The sequence below is a fragment of the Heteronotia binoei genome, chromosome 18 (assembly GCF_032191835.1).
Source record: "Heteronotia binoei isolate CCM8104 ecotype False Entrance Well chromosome 18, APGP_CSIRO_Hbin_v1, whole genome shotgun sequence".
Lineage (NCBI taxonomy): Eukaryota > Metazoa > Chordata > Lepidosauria > Squamata > Gekkonidae > Heteronotia > Heteronotia binoei.
Genome location: NC_083240.1, coordinates 41,538,735 through 41,556,580, shown reverse-complemented (window position 1 = coordinate 41,556,580; position 17,846 = coordinate 41,538,735). Strand labels below are relative to the sequence as shown.

The window sequence follows — 17,846 nt, the reverse complement described above, 5'->3', positions numbered from 1 at the left end:
CATGCACAATGCATGCTACTCCCATGCTGAAGACTAGCATAAAATAACACTGATGCCATACTTGCAAAATCTTGACAAAGCAGAGTATAGGAGAGCATTTACTCTTCTCAGATTTGATATGTTACCGTCAGCTATTATTGAAGGCAGATACACAGGACAATTATACGAGGAGAGACTGTGTATTTGCGGGGACAATAAACCGGAAGATAGGGAGCATGTACTATTCCAATGTAAATTATATCAGCATATTAGGGCCGAGTATATACTCCCGATCTGTGCCAGTGTCCCTGGAAGAAATATTAGATTTCAGCTAGACAGATTATTGGCTGATAGGAACAAAGGAACCACTTTATGTGTGGCAAAGTTTGCTTCGCGAGCCATAAGTCTCCGGAAGCAATTCTTAAGGGGAATACCCAATTGAACGCCTTGGTTCTGGAATTTAATCAGTGTTTTGGGGAGGAAATTATATTTTATACTGTCTATGTTTTATTCTCATTATAGTATTGCCTAATTATATTTTATACTGTGTATGTTTTATTCCCATTTTACTATTGCCTGACTGTATCTTATTAAGTTATTTGTATTTAATTGATTGGTCTTTGACCGTATTAAACTTTCATACGACTAGCAGTCTGCTTTCCTAAGGGCCCGGAGGGGAAGGGGTCACTGGAAACATGTACGTGAGGCATATCAGAATGCCACACCGCACAGCACAAGAGAGAAGATGAGAAATCCTTAAATGCCACATCTGGCCTTTCAGTTGTCTTACTTTACATGAGCCACACTAATCAACAGAGTGATTAACTTCTCTTCAAACTGCTCATCATCCCCTAATGCAAAGAGCACCAGTTTGAAACGTTTTGAAGACTTTGCACATTTTTTGAAAAGATTTTTGACAACTGCGTTAATAGTGGACCACCTTGTGGCTGGTCTTGCCACTACACAACGGGGGAGAATGATATCTTATGAAGAACATGAGGGCTGCCATCAGGAACGATGGCCATGCATCTAGTTTCCCCGTTTCTCTCTGTACTATCCAGTACAACTGGCTGATGATGATGACATTGTGTATTTCCCCACTCGCTCCCCAGCAGCAGCCAATAATGCAGAGCGGAGCCAAAGAAACACAAGATAGTTCAGCAGCAGAATATAAAGAAGCCTGTATTAGATTCTAGTACGGAGAATGTGCATGTAGGAAGGCAGCTGATACTGGCCAGTTTTGGGCAGCGATTTGTATGCATAACGTAATATCTATTTCCAGCCTTAGTAACAAGGTTTGCAAGCTTCTATAGTTTTACATTGGTCACTCACCTTTCCCTTCTTTACATTTTATAGCATCATAGTATATTTGCAGAAGGTCATCAAAATCAGCTTTGTCACCTCCTTTGGGCTCCACGATGATGGTCTTAATCAGCTCCACCTTCTCCCACAAGCCAGTGTGCAACCAGCGATCTTTCAGTTTATCCAACATCTATACAGAGAAACACAAGAAGCGCAGATGTTTAAATTTGAATTTTCAAAACAGAAACATTACTAAATCCTAAACATTACCTGCCTTATACCACATGCAGAACATAGTGCAAAAAAAAGAAAAACAAACAAACAAAAGGTTATGCAACCATTTCACTTCTGTCACACTGACCACCAGCATAACTGAAGATGAGCAAAGGGCACTACCCTATTGAGTTTTTTCTTCTTCCTTGTCTGACAAAAATTCACCCTTTCCTGTCTTCCAGGTCACTACCTGAAGAGAGTTCACTGTCCTAGTGGGTCTCACTATCTCTTTTTCTGTTGAAAGGTTCTTTCTGGGCCACCTTGGTTGGCCATTAAGATGCCTTGTCATAATGTCTCATATTCTGTCTAGGTGGGGAAGGGGAGGGAGATGAGTCAGAAGGAGCCCTGCCCCTCACTGTGGCACTATATCTCCTCCCTCACCGTTTGCCTTAACACTGTTATAAAATCAGCCAATCAAAATTTCAATAGCGAGCTATCAAATGTCTGACAGCGGCTGGTGGAGAACAGCAATGTCACGCCACCACTTCGCACATCACTTTCTTCTGTGGGAATTTTAATGCTGATTTGGGAAAAGATGTAATAGCGACAAGACTTTCTCTGTGGTGGCACCCCATCTTTGGGACTCCTCCGGGGGACATTAGCCTCTCCCCATCAATGATATCACTCAAGCAACAGTAACACTTCCAGTAGTTACTAGCTGTTACCATTTTTACAGCTGCAAGAATTTGTATCCGTGATAGTACCATGAGGTAATGGCTTTTCTTTTTTTTAAAAAAATATTTAAACCACCTTGAAGACTTCTTTTAAAGTGACAGATGATGGGCATGAATTTGTGTTTGGTAAACACACCCTTTAAAGTGCATATGGTGACACTATTTTTTAGGTGTGAGGGAAGGTCTGTTTTTCTTTATTCAGTCAATGTCATCATCAGTATGCATGGTATTTCAGAGAGTTATATAAGCAGAAAAGAAGCTTGCCCTCAAGATGCTTACTGTCCTCAAAAGTAGCCCGCCAGGAAGTTGTGCCACCCTCGCAACCACTTCCTCTGCTTCCTTCTTGTGCCCCTCAAAGGCTGGATTTAGCCCTTCAGGCTCCAGCTGCTAATCCCGAGTTTGGCATCTACTATTTTCCCAATAGAAGCCCTCAGGAAGCAATTTTCACCCCAATATATGGAGCACGAATATGATTCAGTTAGTCAAGATTTCACAGTTAAATTCTCCACACAAAGACAAGTTCAAAATAAGGAACACTGAATGCTTCCATTTCACCATGACGACACCAACTGTCTCCCAGCAAAAAGTCAAGCAAAACAACTACCAGAGGACAAATACTATGTGAATCAGCCACAGCTAAGCGCTTCTAAGCCCCAGTATCTGCAGTGAGGGGGTTTACACACATTCTTAAATCTCTCCCACTGGGACTTTAAAGCACTTACCTTTTGTCCAGAACACAGTCTCCAATTTCAGGGCCACTCACTTCCATTTTATTTCGGGTACGTTAAGATATGCAAAGTCCCATTTTCTCGTATATAGAGGATCCAAAACTATGCTGGGGGGGGGGGGGGGAGACCATATACTACCATGGAAAGTGGTATTAAAATGCCCCTAATAAATACAGCTAAATAAAATATATCATTCTCATGCCTCACAGGAACTGCTACCTCAAGAAGACCGGTTATCCGGGAGAAACAATAGCACTTTGGGTTCAAAAGACAGGAGAGTTTAGGGTTAGAAACCACCAAAAGAAGCTATTAGTGCTCACAGCCAGTCACTTTTCCACTCAGGGGAATTACAGTTTTCACAATGTGAGGCAGTCTTTATATGTTTTATTAACCTCTTTGGAAATGGATTCTCCATGGGTTCCAGCAATGCTAGGAAGAGGTTTCCCCCACCAAAGATGATGGAGGAAAAATACTGTTACATCTGCCATCTGAAACCCACTAATGGGGTTTTCAAAAGATGCATTTGTAAAGTTTGAATCCCCCACTCAATGGCATATAACACTACCCACACATGTGCTGCCCTCACAAATGTAGGTGTAACACAGGGCTTTTTTTGTAGCAGGAAGAAAGAAAAAGATGACTGCAGATTTATACCCCACCCTTCTCTCTGAATCAGAGTCTCAAAGCGGCTTACAATCTCCTTTTATCTCCTTCCCCCACAACAAACACCCTGTGAGCTGGGTGGGGCTGAGAGAGCTCTCCCAGAAGCTGCCCTTTCAAGGACAACTCCTGCAATAGCTATGGCTAACCCAAGGCCATTCCAGCAACTGCAAGTGGAGGAGTGGGGAATCAAACCTGGTTCTCCCAGATAAGATTTCATGCACTTAATCACTACACCAAACTGGCTTTCCGGGTTGTTTTTTTTTGTAGCAGGAACTCTTTTGTATTTTAGGCCACACACCCCTGATGTAGCCAATCCTCCAAGAGCTTACAGGGCCTACTGTAAGCTCCAGAAGGATTCGCTATACCTAATATGCAAAGGAGTTCCTGCTAAAAAAAAGCCCTGGGTGTACATATTCCCCCACCACCACCGTAAGGAGACTGGTAGCAGCCTGAATAGTTTCTGTGGACTGCTGCATTGACAACCGGAATCTCTTAACTCTGGTTAAGAGATGAGAGGTCTTAACTTTGATTAAGTATTTGGTGAGACTTACCCCTCCCCCTCTATAAACGTAGTCAGTAGATATGTCAACACCCACCCTAACGCCAGCTAATCGGTCTTTCCTGATTCTAGTTTCAAATTCTGGTTAACTAGGGAACCTGGGTACTATGATTACTTTACAAGGCTGTTATAGAGACTGCAACAAGATGTACAGGGAAAGAATTTTGAACATTCAGAAACAATATAGAAAAAATGTTAATAATTTAAAGGATGTTCACTTTAAAACTATAAACAACCAGGGCCCTGCGTACTTTAGAGCAGTGGTCCCCAACCTTTGCAGCACCGGGGATCGGCAAGGTGAGGGCACCGAATTTGGCCCCCCCCCCCACGGCCACGCAACCTTGCCGCCCCACCCCCCACCACGCACAGCCTTGCTCCCCGCCTCGTCGCCCTTCCTGCAGCCTCGCCTCCCGCCCCCGTGCAGCCTCGCTGCCCCTCCCGTAGTGCCTCCAGCACCCTGTGCTTTTACAATTTTAAGGCCAGGGAAGAAGAATTGCAGATTTATACCCCACCCTTCTCTCTGAATCAGAGACTCAGAGCGGCTTACAATCTCCTATATCTTCTTCCCCCACAACAGACACCCTGTGAGGTGGGTGGGGCTGAGAGGACTCTCACAGTAGCTGCCCTTTCATGGACCTGTATAAATCGATGGTGCAGTCCTAAATCGATGGTGCAGTCTCATTTGTAATACTGTGTACAATTCTGGTCACCGCATCTCAAAAAGGATATTATAGCATTGGAAAAAGTGCAGAAAAGGGCAACTAGAATGATTAAAGGGTTGGAACACTTTCCCTATGAAGAAAGGTTAAAACGTTTGGGGCTCTTTAGCTCGGAGAAACGTCGACTGCGGGGTGACATGATAGAGGTTTACAAGATAATGCATGGGATGGAGAACGTAGAGAAAGAAGTACTTTTCTCCCTTTCTCACAATACAAGAACTCGTGGGCATTCAATGAAATTGCTGAGCAGTCAGGTTAAAACGGATAGAAGGAAGTACTTCTTCACCCAAAGGGTGATTAACATGTGGAATTCACTGCCACAGGAGATGGTGGTGGCTACAAATATAGCCAGTTTCAAGAGGGGGTTAAATAAAAATATGGAGCCAGTGTGTGTGTGTGTGTATATATATTTGGCCACTGTGTGACACAGAGTGTTGGACTGGATGGGCCATTGGCCTGATCCAACATGGCTTTTCTTATGTTCTTATGACAACTTCTGCCAGAGCTATGGCTGACCCAAGGCCATTACAGCAGGTGGAAGTGGAGGAGTGGGGAATCAAACCCGGTTCTCCCAAATAAGAGTCCGAGCACTTAACCACTACACCAAACTTCCTTCCTGGGTGTGGGGGGGGAGGAGACAAGGGCGGTGGTGCTTCTTCAGCGGGTTGCCCGCTGCTGCTATGAAGATTTTCGCTGCTGATTGGGGGGGGGGGCGGGGTTTGTCAGTCTTTAAAGAGTCGGGGAAGGGAGCACTTTGCCCCTTCCCTGGCCTTAAAATTGTAAAAAAGCCAGGTTGCTTACCTGTAACTGTAGATCTTCGAGTGGTCATCTGTGCATTCATACTCATGGGGATAGAGCGCCTGAGCCGATCCCCAAATCCATATCTGAAAAGCCCGGGATTTTTCCGCGCTCGGCGCCAATGGGCATGCGCAGGCGTCCCAATACGCATGCTCACCGGCGCCAGCGCGGGGATCCCGCCAGTTCCTTCCTGACTGCTGGAAGCCCCTACTGGAGGGAGACCGTCAGCAGTGGGGAAGGAGGGCGAGTAGTGTGAATGCACAGATGACCACTCGAAGATCTACAGTTACAGGTAAGCAACCTGTCTATCTTCTTCGTGGTCTCTGTGCTTCACACTCATGGGAGACTAGCAAGCAAGACATACCTGGAGGCGGGAAGACGGTCAACCGGAAGAAACAGCTTGCAACACCGCCGTTCCCAACCGAGTCCTCTGCTGAGCATGCACATCCAGCGCATAGTGCCTCATGAAGGCATGCAGAGAAGACCAGGTGGCAGCCTTGCAGGCATCAGAAAGGGAGACGCCTCTCAGGAATGCCACCGACATGGCCATTGCTCTTGTGGAGTGTCCACGAACAGGTCCAGGTAACGGCTTCTTCACCAACAAATAACAGAGTTTAATCGTCTCAGTGAGCCATTTTGAGAGCCTCTGAGACGAAATCTTGGAACCTATCTTGGGAGCAGCATACGAAACAAAAAGCTGCTTGTCCTTACGAAAAACCTTTGAACGGTTCAAATAAAACAGCAAAGCACGCTTAACGTCCAGAGCATGCAACCTACATTCCTCATCCGAGGAAGGGCTAGGGTAAAAAGTGGGCAACCAAACTTCTAAATTGAAGTGGAACTGAGAGACTGTCAGAACTTGTAACTTTATTATTGCTAGCTTAATGTAGAACCAGTATAATTGATGGTTGGCAAGTATGCATAGGGTGGACCTGAGCGTTGAACCAGACCGACCCCATATTGTAACCTTTCTTAACCTGAAGTGCCTGAGTAGTAGTTAACCCTGCCCCGATGGTATCCAAAGTATTTGGGGGCTGTGGACTGAATAATGTTGTATCTCTGTACTTTCTCACACTGACACCCTTTGAAGCCGAATCGTGTGGCCTTCAGAATAAGGAGGCAATGTCTTTGCTGATAGCACTGGTGGGAAGACAGATGTGCCTGTAACGGTGTGAATTAAAGCTTTGTGGGTTGTTTGTTTTACTATATAAAACTGGGCCAGTGCTGGCTCTCGCCATCACTGTTATCTTGTACCTTGTATCTGACAGTTCTTAGTTCTCTCTAATAAAATCCTAGCTTGGAAACTAAGTATGGGATCTGCCTGGAGTTCTTAAGTTCTGACATTATAACAGTGATCCCATTGTTTTGGAGCTTATCTGAACTGGAAACCCGGCCCGATGGCTGCAAAGGTTCCAGACAACGGAGAGCCCACCACTCCAACGGAGGACCCGCTGCTCGACCCGAAGGTGACGGGGGTGAGGCGCAAGATTAAGGTGCCCGCACCTTTCTCGGTGGACGCGTTCGCCGCACCCCGATCCTGGAGCCCGCGGAAGTCCACAGCGGCGATCGACGCGGCGGAGCAGCGGTACAGAAGTATGCTGGGCGACGGGGCAAGCGGAGAAGGAGACGACGACCAGGGTGAAGGTCCAGAACCGCGAGGCGGGGACGACCCGGTCCGGAGCCTCCGCAACGACCTGTTCGACTATGTACGGGAAATTCACAACGACGTACACGCCTCCCGAGTTATGATGGCCGAGGAGATGCAACAGAACCTTGGCGCGATCTACGACCAGCTCCGCACCTTGCAAACGGCGGTCCTGGGGATCCCCGTGGGAGGGCTGCCGCTGGGGCAACCGCCCGTGGCTCCACCGGCCCCGCTGGCCCCCGCGCCGCCGGTGGTGCCCGCTCCAGCCCCGCCGGCCCCACAACCAGTGGCGCCTCCGGCCCCGGGGGCCCCCGCGCCGCCGGTCCCAGCGCCCCCGGCGCCGCCAGTTCCGGCGCCCCCGGCGGTCCCCGTGCCCGCACCGCCGGCGCCGCCGGCCCCAGCTGCACCAGCCCTACCGGCCCTGCCGGCCCCGGTGCCCCAACCCGCGGCACCCCCGGCCGCAGGGGGGGGGAGAGAGCTGAAAATTACATTCGACGGGAGCCCAGAAGACGTGGAGTACTTCACCATACAGTGCGACACGTTCTTTACCCACTGGGGTGCGGACTACCCGACCGAAGCCAGCCGGGTGTACCACATTGCGTCCCGACTGAGAGGTCCAGCCCGCAAATGGTACGTCGGGCTGTTCACCGCGAGGAAGCCCGAGCTAGCAACCGTAGCGGGGTTCCTGCACGCAATGCTCCGCCAGTACGGCGACCCGCTCCGCGAGGAGAAAGCCATCGCAGCCCTCCAGCGCATCGAACAAGGCAACCGATCCATTCGCGAGTATGCCACGGAATTCCTGGGCTACTGCGCGGCAGTGAGAGGGTGGAACGAGATTATGAAGTATACTGCTTTTTGTAACGGGCTGAACCCGAACGTCCTCGACCGCTGCTACAGCCACGGGCGACCCGACACCTTGGTCGGGTGGATCCAGCTAGCCGGAGAGGTCGAGACCAACATCCAGCACGTGGGGCTTCGCCGACAGCAACTGGCGAAGAAGGGGTTGAAATCCACACCCACCAAGGCGGAGGGGCGACGGGCCCCGACAACCTCGACCCCTACCACTGCCCGAAAGTGTTACAGGTGCGGCGACCCGGACCACCTCGCCTCCAACTGCCCAGCCAAAGCGGGGTCCACCCCGCCAACAGCCAGGCCAACCGCATCGGGGCCCAAGAAGAAAAAGAGTAATCGGCCGAAAGAGCCCGGACGGGGCTCCGTCGCCACCACCCTGGCGACTGACGAGGATTTTACCGCCGAACCAGAAACCGTGGAAGAATCGACCGGGGAGTCGGACGACACCGAGTCGGCGGGAAACGACAACGACCTGCTTTAATGGGTGCCGCGAAGCAGGTCCAACAACAGCCGGCACTCCTCACGGTGAGAGCCACTGGGGGTTTATTGTTTATGGCCGTAACCCTTCTCAACCCGAACCTAAAACGGTTCATGCATGCCCGAGCACTAATCGACTCGGGGTGCAACCGGGACTTAATCACCCCCCGCCTAGTAGAGGCGCTAGGATTAGCCACGTCCCCCCTCCCACTACCCATGCTTTTCCAGCAGATGGACGGGGGGCCCATGAGGGGAGAGCCATGTAAGCTAGAAACGCAGGCGGTCCCCGTTGGGACCGAAGAGCATTGGGGGATCGAAACTTTTGTAATTGCCCCCTCTTGCTCGTTTGATGTGGTGATGGGCTCGGGTTGGCTCGCCCGCCACCAGCCAGACATAAGGTGGGAGGAGCAGATCGTCCGATTCCCGGACTGGAGGTGCGAACACCACCATTGGCGCCCCGAATGGGGGCCGCATCCGCCTCCCCGGAATGCGCGAGCCTGCCTCACCCTCGAGGAGGTCGCCTCGATCCCCAAGGAATACCGGGACTTAAAACTGGCCTTTAGTGAGAAGGAGGCGGATGAGTTACCACCTCACCGCCCCACGGACTGTGCAATCGAACTGATCCCGGGGCAGCAACTGCCAAAAGCGAAACTGTACTCCATGGGTTGGGCGGAGAAAGCGGAACTCCGCAAATTTTTGGACAAAAACCTGAAGCGTGGGTTCATAAGACCGGCAACAGCCCCCCATGCCGCCCCCGTCCTCTTCAGAAAGAAAAAGGATGGGTCGCTTAGACTTTGCACAGATTTTCGCTCGATAAACGGGATTTCGATGTCTAATGCCTACCCGATCCCATTGATTAAGGACCTATTGAATACTGTGGCCACAGGGAAAATATTCACAAAACTCGACCTCCGAGACGCGTACTTCCGAGTCCGCATCAGGGAGGGGGACGAGTGGAAGACTGCGTTCAATACCCCGCTAGGACAATTTGAGTACTTGGTTATGCCTTTCGGGCTACAGGGGGCCCCTGGGGTATTCATGAACTTTATCAACGAGGTTCTGCGAGAGTTCCTGTTTAAGGGGGTGGTGGTGTACCTTGATGACATCATTATCTATTCGCCAGATCTCAAGTCACATGTACCCCTAGTCAGAAAAGTGTTGAGCACCCTGTGCAAGCACAAGTTGTATGCCAAACTATCAAAATGTGAATTTCACAAGACTGAACTTGACTATCTAGGCTTCCGTGTATCGGGGGAAGGGTTGTCAATGGACCCAGCAAAGGTTCAAGCGGTGCTAGACTGGGAGCCCCCACGAACCCGCAAACAGCTCCAAAGTTTTCTCGGGTTCGCAAATTTTTACCGCGACTTCATAAAGGGGTTCGCCACCATCATGTTACCCCTTACGGAGCTCCTTAAAACAAAGGGGAAGGGGGCAGAGGCAAAAAAGCCGGGCGCGCGCCTAACGTGGACGCCCGAGTGTCAAAAAGCCTTTACAGAATTGAAACGCCTCTTCACCTCGGAGCCCGTGTTAGCCCACCCTGACGAGTTAAAACCTTTCGTGGTTCAATGTGATGCTTCCGACGCCGCCGTCGGAGCCATATTAATGCAAAGGGGGGACAACGGGGTTCTGCGCCCCTGCGCCTACATTTCACGAAAGTTCTCGAACGAGCAGAAAAATTGGTCAGTGTGGGACAAGGAGGCTTTTGCAGTCATGTTTGCCTTGAAAACCTGGCGCTCCTGGCTTGAGGGGGCCAGAGTCCCGTTTGAAATCTGGACTGACCACAAAAATCTCGAGGCTTTGACCGGACGCCGCAAAATGACTGCAAAGCAAATCAGGTGGGCTGGGTTTTTCGCCAAATTCGACTTTGTACTGAAACACATCCCAGGTACCAAGAATTTCTTGGCGGACGCCCTCTCCCGACTGCCACAGCACGAGAGCCTCCGCGAGGAGGTGGTGGACTCCCTTATCCCCCCTTCGGCCATCGCGGGGGGGGTCACCACCCGCTCCGGGAAGAGGATCGGCCCCCCGGAGCCGGACCTCTTGTCTCAGTTAGTTGCAGAGACTGCTCGGGAGGCAGACCAACCACCGAACCTCCGTAAAAGCGAGGACGGCCTCCTGTTGCACAACGAAAAGATCTATGTGCCTTCCTCCCTCCGCAAGCAGATTTTAGAGCATTGTCATTCCAGCCGCCTGGCGGGCCATTTCGGCTATGTCAAAACCCTCAACCTCATTACCCGACAGTTCTGGTGGCCTAGGCTCAAAAGAGATGTCTCCGAATTCGTCCTCTCATGTCCCACCTGTCTCATGGCTAAACGAAGAGGGGGTAAGCCTCCCGGCCACCTAGTGCCCCTCCCAACAGCCAACCGGCCTTGGTCGGTAGTGTCTATGGATTTCATTGTGGAGCTCCCGCCGTCGCAGGGCAAAACTGTTGTTTTGGTAGTGGTCGATACATTCTCCAAACAAGCCCACTTCATCCCCTGCAAGCAGCTCCCCACGGCTAAAAAACTTGCCCAACTTTTCTTTACACACATTGTACGCCTACACTCGTTCCCAGACAAGGTCATTAGCGACCGCGGGACGCAGTTCGTTGCCAACTTCTGGCGGGAGTTTTGCAAGCTTGCGGGTATTGAGCAGGGCCTCAGCTCACCCTACCACCCCCAGTCGGACGGACAGACGGAGAGGGTTAATAGCCTTCTAGAACAGTACCTCCGCTGTTTCATTAACTTCCAACAGTCCAACTGGGTGGACCTACTCCCATTCGCTGAATACGGCTACAACAACAGCCTTCACAGCTCTACTAAAACCTCTCCTTTTCAAATCATAAATGGCTATGAGGGCAAGCCTTTCCCAACACTTCCCCTCCCTGCCACCTCCTCAGAACCCACATCGTGCCAACAATGGTGGGAGGGCCTTCGGGAGAGCTGGAAGGGAATTCAGGAGAACCTGGAGGAAGCGAAAAAGGCTTACAAAAAACAATTTGATAAAAAACACTCTCCGGAATGGGAATTGAGAGTGGGAGACACTGTCTTTTTGTCCACAAAAAACCTCCCCCTTCCTCAGCCCTGCCGCAAACTTGCGTTGAAGTTTCTTGGGCCTTTTAAGATCAAACGAGTAATCAATAAAGTGACTGCAGAACTCGAGCTGCCCAAGTCTCTAAGCAAAATCCATCCTGTTTTTCATTGCAGCTTACTCCGGAAAGACCCTGGTGCCACGTCCTTCCATCCCAGGGCTCCGCCGCCCCCTCCGACGACAGTGAGGGGTCAGAGTCACCATGAAGTCCACGAAATCCTGGACTCCAAAGTCAAACGGGGGAAACTGTATTACTTAGTCAGGTGGAAGCACTTCCCCCCGAGCTGTGATGAATGGGTCGAATCTCAGAACGTAGCTGCGCCGCAACTGTTAAAAAAGTTTCACCTGCTGTACCCGCACAAGCCCAAGCCGCCACCCCCCGGGGGAGGGCGCTTAGGGGGGGCAGTATGTCAGAACTTGTAACTTTATTATTGCTAGCTTAATGTAGAACCAGTATAATTGATGGTTGGCAAGTATGCATAGGGTGGACCTGAGCGTTGAACCAGACCGACCCCATATTGTAACCTTTCTTAACCTGAAGTGCCTGAGTAGTAGTTAACCCTGCCCCGATGGTATCCAAAGTATTTGGGGGCTGTGGACTGAATAATGTTGTATCTCTGTACTTTCTCACACTGACACCCTTTGAAGCCGAATCGTGTGGCCTTCAGAATAAGGAGGCAATGTCTTTGCTGATAGCACTGGTGGGAAGACAGATGTGCCTGTAACGGTGTGAATTAAAGCTTTGTGGGTTGTTTGTTTTACTATATAAAACTGGGCCAGTGCTGGCTCTCGCCATCACTGTTATCTTGTACCTTGTATCTGACAGTTCTTAGTTCTCTCTAATAAAATCCTAGCTTGGAAACTAAGTATGGGATCTGCCTGGAGTTCTTAAGTTCTGACAGAGACTACCTTTGGAAGAAAACTAATGTCCGGAGCCAGGAAAACACCAGCCTCTCGAAAAACAAGATAAGGATAATCACAACGCATCGCCGTGAGCTCCCCAACATGATGTGCTGATGTGATGGCAACCAAAAATGCAGACTTCCATGACAAGAGCTGCAAAGAGCACATGTCCATCGGCTCAAAGGGGCGACGAGTTAGTTTGTCCAGCACTCAAGTTAAGTCCCACAACTGTGGGGGCGATCTTGATGGTGGGTGCAGCCTAAACAACCCCTTCAAAAAATTTTTGGACTGAGGGTGTGCGAAAACGGAGTACCCCTCCACCGGATCATGGAAGGCAGATATTGGCGCCAAATATACTTTGATGGAGGAGAAAACCAGGCCCGCATCCACTAGGGATAACAAAAAATCAAAAATTGCCGACAATCCTCCTTGCTAGGTGAGACTGAAGGGTCAACTAAAAACTTAGTGAATCTCCGCCACTTCCTGTCATAGGAAGCGTGGGTGGACAGTTTTCTGCTGTTCATAAGGACTTGCTGGACCCTGTCAGAGAACCCTACTGATCGATGAACCACGCTGTCAGCTTCAGATGGGGCACGTTGTGATGGAATACATGCCCGCCCTGAGCTGACAGAAGGCCTGGTTCTGCTGGGAACTGGTAGAAGACCCCCCTCGACAGTTGGAGCAGGATCGAGAACCAGTTCTGGCGAGGCCACCAGGATGCAGCATGGTCTCTCCCTTGCTATTTTGTTGACCACCTTCGTCAACAACGGCAGAGGCAGGAACATGTAAAGGAACTGGCCCTTCCAAGGAAGCAGGAGCCCGTCTCCCTGAGAGGCTGGATCCGCTCCCCCTCTGGAACAGAACATGGGGCACTTTTTGTTCTCAGCCGTGGTGAAGACATCCAGCTGCGGGTACCCCCAAAGCTGGAATACAGGCTTCAGAAAACGCCACTCGTTCCCACTCTTGCGGGGAAGCCCCACCCCTGCTGAGGGAGTCTGCCTGAATGTTGAGGACCCCCGGAAGGTGTGCCGCCTTCACGAAGATGTCGTATTGGAGACACTCCAACCAGAGATCCATCGCCAATGCGCAGAGCCAACGAGACACTGTCCCTCCCTGCCTGTTGATGTAGCACAGGGCAGTGGTATTGTCCGTAAGTAGCGCTACAGTCTTCCCCGCCACTAAGGGGCGGAAAGAGCGTAGGGCAAAGTGAACCCCCAGCAGTTCTAGGTAGTTTATATGGAACTGAGTCAGTTTTGGCGGCCACTGGCCCCCCACACACAGGCCTTCCATGTAGACCCCCCAACCCTACAAGGAAGCATCTGTGGTGATAGTCACAGTAGGAGTCGGAAGATGGAAGGGAGCTCCCTGGCAGATGATGTTCTCTGACTCCCACCACTGTAGCGTCTGAAGAGTCCCGGATGGGATGATGAACCTCTTTTGAGGTGAGTCTCTGAGTGGGTGAAACTGGCGAAGAAACCACAACTATAGGCCTCTCATTCTCAGTTTCGCGAAAAGTAGCATGCTTGTCATCACCGTCATCAGCCTCAGCATCTGCTGAAGCTGCTGTGCTGTGCCCCACTTTCGCCTCTGAAGCAGTCGTACCAGACCGACAATGTCCTTTGCCCTCTGCAAAGGCAGGTATGCACGATGCTGGTTCGTATCCAGCAAAGCCCCTATGAACTGCACTGTCCTTGACGGAGTAAGGTGAGATTTCTCCAAATTGACCTGCAACCCCAAGGTGTCGAGAAGACGTAGAGTGATGGCAATGTGTGCTGACAAACTTTCCCTCGACTTCGCCACAAGGAGCCAGTTGTCGATGTATGGAAAAACAACAACTCCCTGGAGACGGAGATGGGCAGCCACAATGCCCATCATCTTTGTAAACACCCAAGGTGCAGTGGACAGGCCGAATGGAAGGGCTTTGAACTGGAAGTGCTGGGAACCCACTGCAAACCTGAGGAAACGCCTGAACGCCGGATGGATGCTGACGTGGAAGTAGGCATCCTTGAGGTCTAGGGTCGCCTTGACTGATGAGGGGCAGGATTGTTTGCAGCGTGGACATTCTGAACTTCTGGTACAGAATAAATTTGTTCAGATTCCGAAGGTCCATAATAGGTCTTAAGCCCCCGTCCCTCTTGGGGACCAGGAAGGAACGAGAGTAAAAGCCTCCCATCCTGGCCTCCGTCGGAACTCTCTCTATGGCTTGTTTCTGTAGGAGGTTGTTCACCTCCGCCAGCAGAGGTGGGGAAGGGGGAGTGGTGATCACCACGGATTGGTTCGGAATCTGAGCAAACTCTATTTTGTAGCCCTCTTGTATGATGGACAAAGCCCACCTGTCTGTAGAGATCAACTCCCAGGCAGGTAGGAAAGGGCGGAGGCGGATAGAGGTTGAACCAGTAGGGGCGATGACGCGTGCCACGGGAAAGTCAAAGGCCCTGCTTTTGAGGGCGAGCACGCTTGGATTTGCCAGTGGCCTGAGAACCATAGCGGTTCCTGTTGTTGCCTGAGTACGATGGTCTGTCAGGCTGGGTGGAGCGAGGTCGCCATTGCTGTTTGGGCGAGAACTTTTGGTAAGGCTTCTTGGCCCATGGTTGGGAGCCCTGGAGGTGGCCTGCACACCCAGGTTCCTGGAGGTCTTCAGGCTCTTATCTATTTCCTGCAGTGCACTTTCTGTGGTAGTGCTAAAAAGGCCATCCCCCTCAAAGGGCAAGTCCTCAACAAAAGCCCTAGTGTCCTGCTGCAGGGCTGTTGATCGTAGCCAGGAGTGCCGATGAATGCACACAGCGGACGTGATGGCCTTTGCCAACACGTCCACCATGTGCTTTGCTGCAGCCAATTGTTGCGTGGCCACAGCAAAGCCTTCTTTCTGCAGCTTCCTAGCAGCAGCCTTTTTGTCCTCGCTCAGGGAAGAAAGGAGAGGGGTGAGTTGTTCCCATATGGAGTACTGGTATCTAGCCATGCAAGCCGCATAGTTAGATACATTTACTCTTAGGGCCCCTGCAGAGTATACCTTTCTTCCCATATTGTCCAGCTTTTTTCCCTTCTTGTCAGGTGGGGATGAGTGGACCTTTCGTGCCTTGGAGGAAGAAGAGACGACCACTGAATTCGGTTTCGGATGGGTGAAAAAGAACTCAGTCCCCGTCTCCTGGACCCTGTACATGTGGTCCAGCCTTTTGGATGACACCGGAGTAGTGGTGGGAAATGGCGTGGTGCCATGGAGGGCTCTAGCTCCCTTCTGCCTCTGGGTTCCATCGGGGTAGACGGGTCCATTGGCGCCGAAGCCTTCACTTCTGAGATCGAACCGCTCCCACTACGACGCCGCAACCCGGATGACGAGGATCGCTAGGTGACGTCGATCTCCTGCTCAGACATCGAGAGACGGGGCTGTTGAGTACTGCCTTTCGATGCCGATGGGCTGTGGCACGGGGACACCAGGATCTTCCTCGGCGGAGCAGTCGGTGCCAAAACGTTGCGTGAAGGCAATGGAGTGCGGGACATCTTCCGCTTCTCCTTGGCCTTGGCCTTCTTCGGGGCGGATGCTCGGGTCCCCGAGTCATCCCGATGCTTCTTGGCGGGCGTTTCCACTGATCCGTCATTGGATCGTTTTGTGGAGGAGCCTCGCTCGATCGGCATTTCGGTCACGATCGGGGTCGCATCGGCTGATGTGACCGTCGGGGCCGAAGTGTCTGCCATGGTCAATGCCGACGGGCCCTATGCCGATTTCTGAGGGTGGAGTGCCGATTCGGTTAGAGCAGCCGAAAGTCGCACCGCCCGGTTCTTCCTCGTTTGCTTGGAGAAGCGGAGGCAATGTGGGCAGGACTCCACACGGTGCGCTTCACCCAACCAGAGAAGACACAGAGAGTGGCCGTCTGGGGGGGCAATCTTCTTCCCACAGGAGCGGCAGCGTTTGAAAAACCCCCAGCGACTTTCCATAGACGCCAGTCACCAAAAAACCTGCTCAGACTCCTCTGAGGGGAAAAAACTTTTGGGAAAAACAAACGGGGGGAAAGGCCCCGGAGGGCAGTCCGACAGACACACACACAAACTCTTTTTTTAATCTAACTATCTATGCTAAGAAAAAGCAACAAACGGGCTATTTACAACGATAAAGGCAAAAAGACCAAAATCTCACCGACAGGGGACACGAAAGGCAAACCTCTCAGCGCAACGGTCAGAAAGGAACTGGCGGGATCCCCGCGCTGGCGCTGGTGAGCATGCGTATTGGGACGCCTGCGCATGCCCATTGCCGCCAAGCGCGGAAAAATCCCAGGCTTTTCAGAGACCGATTGGGGATCGGCGCAGGCGCTCTATCCCCATGAGTGTGAAGCACAGAGACCACGAAGAAGATCGGAGGGTGCTGGAGGCGCTGCGTGAGGGACAGCGAGGCTGTACGGGGGCGGAGCCAGGGGAGGAGGCTGTGGCCCAGTTGCCAACAGGCCATGGATCGGTAGTGGTCCACGGCCCGGGGGTTGGGGACCCCTGCTTTAGAGAGAAGCTTCTCTCTTATGAACTCTTCCCCATCCATTTCAAATCTATGGATGTGTCTTGCATAGTCAGACTGACCGGAACACAGTCTTTGATGCAGCAGCACTCCAAACTTTCCCACTTATCCTCTTCTTTTAATGATGGGGATAATTTTTTTAAAAATTTTTTTGAAAGTTCAACACTGAAAAAGCTGTCCTGAGCTTTTCCTAAAAAAAAAGAAAAAGAAAGAAAGAAAGGTAAAGGTAGTCCCCTGTGAAAGCACCAGTCGTTTCTGACTCTGGGATGACATTGCTTTCACAATGTTTTCATGGCAGACTTTTTACAGGGTGGTTTGCCATTACCTTCCCCAGTCATCTACACATTCCCCCCAGCAAGCTGGGTACTCATTTTACCGACCTCGGAAGGATGGGAGGCTGAGTCAACCTTGAGCAAGCTACCTGAACCCAGCTTGCACTGGGATCGAACTCAGAAAATTCTACACAACTACCTTCCACTGCCCTCCTGAGCAAAACGAACATGTTTTACCCTCTCCCACTGAAAACAATGGATCTCAGTAGCATTTATGGCTGGATCCTATTACTCTTTATACAGCTCTGTATAAAACATGGGGCCTTATAGAGTAATACCAGCAAACAAACAGCTGGGCCTAAACCCCTGACAATCTGAGGCTCACACTGAAGGGCCAAACCTCCCAATATGAACCCATGCACCAACTTAATC

General features: G+C 51.1%; 1 protein-coding gene across 1 annotated transcript in view; it reads right to left on the bottom strand.

Moving 5' to 3' along the window:
• The window catches only part of BRIP1 (BRCA1 interacting helicase 1), a 186,959-nt gene that overhangs the window by 61,853 nt on the left and 107,260 nt on the right, over window positions 1-17,846 (bottom strand). The window contains exon 15 of the mRNA XM_060259393.1: window positions 1,312-1,471. Within this exon, the coding sequence (XP_060115376.1) occupies window positions 1,312-1,471 (160 nt within the window). The remainder of the gene's footprint in view (window positions 1-1,311; window positions 1,472-17,846) is intronic.